General features: G+C 47.9%; 1 protein-coding gene across 1 annotated transcript in view; it reads left to right on the top strand.

Moving 5' to 3' along the window:
• The window catches only part of MCYG_04632 (phospholipid-translocating P-type ATPase domain-containing protein), a gene marked incomplete at both ends in the record, with an annotated part of 4,642 nt that extends 586 nt beyond the window's left edge, over positions 1-4,056 (top strand). Inside the window, 3 exons of the mRNA XM_002846849.1 lie at positions 142-2,865; positions 2,915-3,144; positions 3,168-4,056. Coding sequence (XP_002846895.1) covers positions 142-2,865; positions 2,915-3,144; positions 3,168-4,056 — 3,843 coding nt within the window. The remainder of the gene's footprint in view (positions 1-141; positions 2,866-2,914; positions 3,145-3,167) is intronic.
• Between the last annotated feature and the right edge of the window lie 660 nt (positions 4,057-4,716).

Here is a 4,716-nt window from a genome sequence, read left to right as displayed (position 1 = left end):
GGCAATCAAAGACGGTGTCGAAGACTGGCGACGAACCGCGTTGGACAATGACCTCAACAACTCTCCCATCCACCGCCTAGTCGACTGGAAAAACGTCACTACACCGAAGATCAAGTTTCAACCTGGCGTCGCATCAAAAAGGCGACCGCGCGAGCCATGAAACGAGCAGGGAAGTGGTTCAAGCGTACGAGAAACGGCGAGAAAGCTGAGCCCAAAGAAGAAGCTCCGGACACCCCACGCGTTTCGATAGCTACCCAGAGGCCAGACATCCGCACTTCGTCACACTCCTACCGCCCTTCCTTCCAGGGCGTCAAGTCGATAGAAGGCGAAGAAGCAATCCAGATGACCCCTCTTCCATACCCTGCCGGACTCAACGGCCACTCGGACTCCGGCGAGCTTGAGCCCAGATCTCGTCCCAGACCGACCTCGAATTTACCACCTGCCAAATTCTACGGTAGTCTAGTCAACCACTCGGCGCAGACACCCGGGAAAGCCCGATTCAAGCGCGATTATTGGAAGAACGTGCAGGTTGGCGACTTCATTCGTATATATAATGGAGCACAGATTCCTGCCGATGTCGTTATCTTGTCTACTTCTGACCCGGATGGCGGATGCTACGTCGAGACCAAGAATCTTGACGGAGAAACAAACCTGAAAGTACGACAGGCTCTCCACTGTGGACGCGCTGTGAAACACGCAAGGGACTGTGAAGGAGCGGAGTTCGTTATCGAAAGCGAACCACCGCATCCAAACCTTTACCAGTATAGTGGTGTTATGAAATGGACCCAGTCTGATCCCAATTTTCCGGAACCGGCGGAGAAAGAAATGGTAGAGGCGATTACTATCAACAACGTCCTGCTCCGTGGATGCAACCTACGAAATACCGAATGGGTCCTCGCAGTTGTTATCTTTACCGGCCTACAAACGAAAATCATGCTCAATACTGGCTCGAGCCCGAGAAAAACTCCTAGATTAGCAAAGGACCTTAGCTGGAATATTATATATAACTTCGCTATCCTTTTCGCTATATGTCTTACCTCGGGTATTGTTCAAGGAGTAATATGGGCCCAAGACAACAACTCTCTAGACTACTTCGAGTTCGGATCGTATGGCGGCAAACCCGCGGTAGATGGAATTATCACGTTCTGGGTAGCTCTTATCCTGTACCAGAATCTTGTCCCTATCTCCCTGTTCGTGTCACTTGAGATCATCCATATGGCCCAGGCCGTCTTGATCCACTCGGACACATTCATGTACTACGAGAAGCTTGAGTATCCGTGCACGCCTAAATCGTGGAACATCTCAGATGACCTTGGTCAGATTGAGTATATCTTCTCTGATAAAACCGGTACATTGACGCAGAATATCATGGAGTTTAAGAAATGTACCGTCAATGGCGTCGCGTATGGTGAAGCTTACACTGAAGCTCAAGCTGGTATGCAGCGACGAGAAGGAATCAACGTTGAAGAGGTTGGCAAAAAGGCCAAAGAGGATATCTCTCACGCTCGCGAAAAAATGCTGAAGCAACTAAGAGAGATCCACGACAATCCATACCTCCACGACGACGAACTGACTTTTGTCGCCCCACAGTACGTCTCCGATCTTACGGGTGCCTCTGGGGAAGAGCAGAAGAAGGCGACGGAAGATTTTATGATTGCCCTTGCTCTATGCCATACTGTTATCACAGAACGTACTCCCGGCGATCCACCACGTATTGATTTCAAAGCACAGTCTCCCGATGAGGCCGCTCTTGTCGCTACAGCGCGAGATTGTGGCTTCACCGTTCTTGGACGGGCTGGCGACGATATTCGTCTGAATATTATGGGTGAGGAGCGTCGTTATACGGTCCTAAATACGTTAGAGTTCAACTCTACCCGAAAGAGAATGAGCGCTATTATTAGAATGCCCGATGGAAAAATTACCTTGTTTTGCAAGGGAGCTGATAGTATTATCTACTCTCGCCTTTCTCGAGGCAAACAGCCAGAACTACGGAAGTCTACTGCCGCTCAATTAGAAGTATTTGCAAGAGAGGGTCTCCGAACTCTTTGTGTTGGACTCCGTACTCTTTCCGAAGAAGAATACCAGACCTGGGCCAAAATTTATGAAGAGGCTGCGCAGGCTATGATCGACCGTGATAACAAGCTCGAAGAAGCTGCAAGCGCTATCGAACAGAACCTTACACTTATAGGTGGCACAGCTATTGAAGACAGACTGCAGGACGGTGTTCCGGATACAATCTCCCTGTTAGGCGCCGCTGGTATTAAGCTGTGGGTTCTTACTGGAGACAAAGTTGAAACCGCCATCAACATTGGATTCTCATGTAATCTACTAACACCCGATATGGAACTAATCGTCTTCAATATCGACAACGAAGATATCGACGCGGCAACTATCGAGCTGGATAGGAATCTCGCCGCATTCAATCTCACCGGATCTGACGAAGAACTTATAGCAGCTCAAAGCAATCACGAACCCCCAAGCCCAACTCACGCGCTCGTTATTGATGGCGAGACGCTTAAATTAATGATTAGCGATCAACTAAAACAGAAATTCCTCCTACTCTGTAAGCAATGCCGATCCGTTATATGCTGCCGAGTCAGCCCTGCTCAAAAGGCAGCCGTCGTCAAAATGGTCAAGGATGGTCTTAAGGTCATGGCACTATCAGTCGGCGATGGAGCTAATGATGTTGCTATGATTCAAGAGGCTGATATTGGTGTTGGTATTGCTGGTGAAGAAGGTCGACAGGCTGTTATGTCGTCGGATTATGCTATTGGGCAGTTCCGATATCTGCAGCGTTTGATTCTAGTGCATGGACGCTGGTCGTATCGCCGTATTGCGGAGATGCTTTCGAACTTTTTCTATAAGGTATGCTCTACTTACGTTACTGTGGGACTTTACTTGCTAACACTAGTAGAATCTTGTTTGGATCTTCTCGCTCTTCTGGTACTCCATCTACAACAACTTCGATGGTTCATACCTCTTCGAATCTACATATATCATTTTGGTCAATCTTGCCTTTACCTCCCTCCCAGTCATTATTATGGGCATATTGGACCAGGATGTTGATGATAAAGTATCTCTTGCTGTCCCGCAGCTCTACAAGAGAGGTATTGAGCAGAAGGACTGGAGTCGCAAGAAATTTTGGTCTGTTCCTTACTTCTCTTAAGGATATTCAGCGCTGACTCTCGCAGGCTATACATGTTGGACGGATTCTATCAGTCCGTGATCTGTTTCTTCATGACATATCTTACCTTCCGCCCAGCCCAGAGCGTCACCGAAAACGGATTGGACCTCGCCGATCGTACTCGTATGGGTATCTTCGTTGCGTGCTACGCTGTTATATCCAGTAACACCTACGTTTTATTAAATACTTACCGTTGGGATTGGTTTACGGTCCTTATCAGCCTCGTCAGCTCACTTTTGATCTTTTTTTGGACCGGCGTGTACTCAGCCACTACCTCGTCCGGTCAATTCTACCAAGCTGGTGCTGAGGTGTTTGGCAACATTACCTTTTGGGCGCTGTTATTACTGACCGTCGTTGCGTGTCTTGGACCCCGGTTCACCTTCAAATCGATACAGAAAATATATTTCCCTCGTGACGTCGACATCGTCCGGGAGCAGGTGGTTCGCGGAGACTTCAAGTATCTCGAAAAATACGAAGCCTACGTCCCACTGTCTCACTCGATGAACGCAATTGCTCCAAGCGGTGACAAGTCCACTGCCCAGCCAGCTCCCAAACGAGATCCAAATCAACCTGACGACGAACGTCCAATCTACCCTCCCTCAGTCGCTGCAACCGCCACAACCCACAACCCACGGAGCCAAAATGGCAGCGATACGACAGCGTACACTTCAAGCCTGGAGCTCCAACCTCCACCTCCAATACAACCTCCAGACCGTGTTCGTCCCTCGTTTGAAAGATGTCGATCCTCAGTTGGCCGAGTGCGGTCGAGTTTTGAAGCCAGTCGTGACTTTACATCCGCGGCAATGTTAGCCCGAATCGAATCCAGTCATGCCAGAGACCAGAGCGGTCATCCTGCAATTCAGGAACATTAGGTGCATATATAAACCACTCTTCAAAAACACCGATTCCACGCGCGCATGTTTCACGACTTTCAATCCTTTCTCATCATATTCGAAATATTCGCCATGTTTTGATACCATTTTCCGCCCTGGATCCGCACTTGGTTTTCCTCGCATTTTCATCTTTTTGAACTTTGGGCGTTTCGCAGTTTCAGTTTTGTATTTGTCTATTTTTGTTCATGATTCTCGCATGATATCAGTCGTCCCTTTTGCCTCGTTGTAATTTTATTTTATTCTTTTGGTTGCGAAAAGCAAATAAATCCTCCCTACACTTCTTACAATGTCTATTCTTTTGACTTTCAGGTTTTTCTTTTGTATAAAGCCGCTTCGCTGTTAAGCACAGGCTCCGTCTGTCTCAAGAAGAGCAGTCCTTTCCAGCGAGAATTTCATATCCTTTTGAACAGGCTTCCCCAGCGTCTTGTTAGCCGGTTTTCCCGGTTTTTTCACCCCATTCGCAATAATACATGCCGACGTACCGCGAAACTTAACTACATAGAAGATGGCGACTCCCAGTATATACTCTGCAAATACCAAGCTTATTTATATTCATTCCTGTATTTCTTCTAAGGCCAGTGTATAGTATATAGGACTCATGATAAGTGCTGGGTGTGTAAAAGTAGCACCGGGCAGGTG

The sequence above is a fragment of the Microsporum canis genome, genomic scaffold, assembly GCF_000151145.1.
Source record: "Microsporum canis CBS 113480 supercont1.4 genomic scaffold, whole genome shotgun sequence".
In the NCBI taxonomy this organism is placed as follows: Eukaryota; Fungi; Ascomycota; class Eurotiomycetes; order Onygenales; family Arthrodermataceae; genus Microsporum; species Microsporum canis.
Note: the sequence above shows the minus strand (reverse complement) of the source record. Positions and strands in the feature narration are given on the sequence as shown.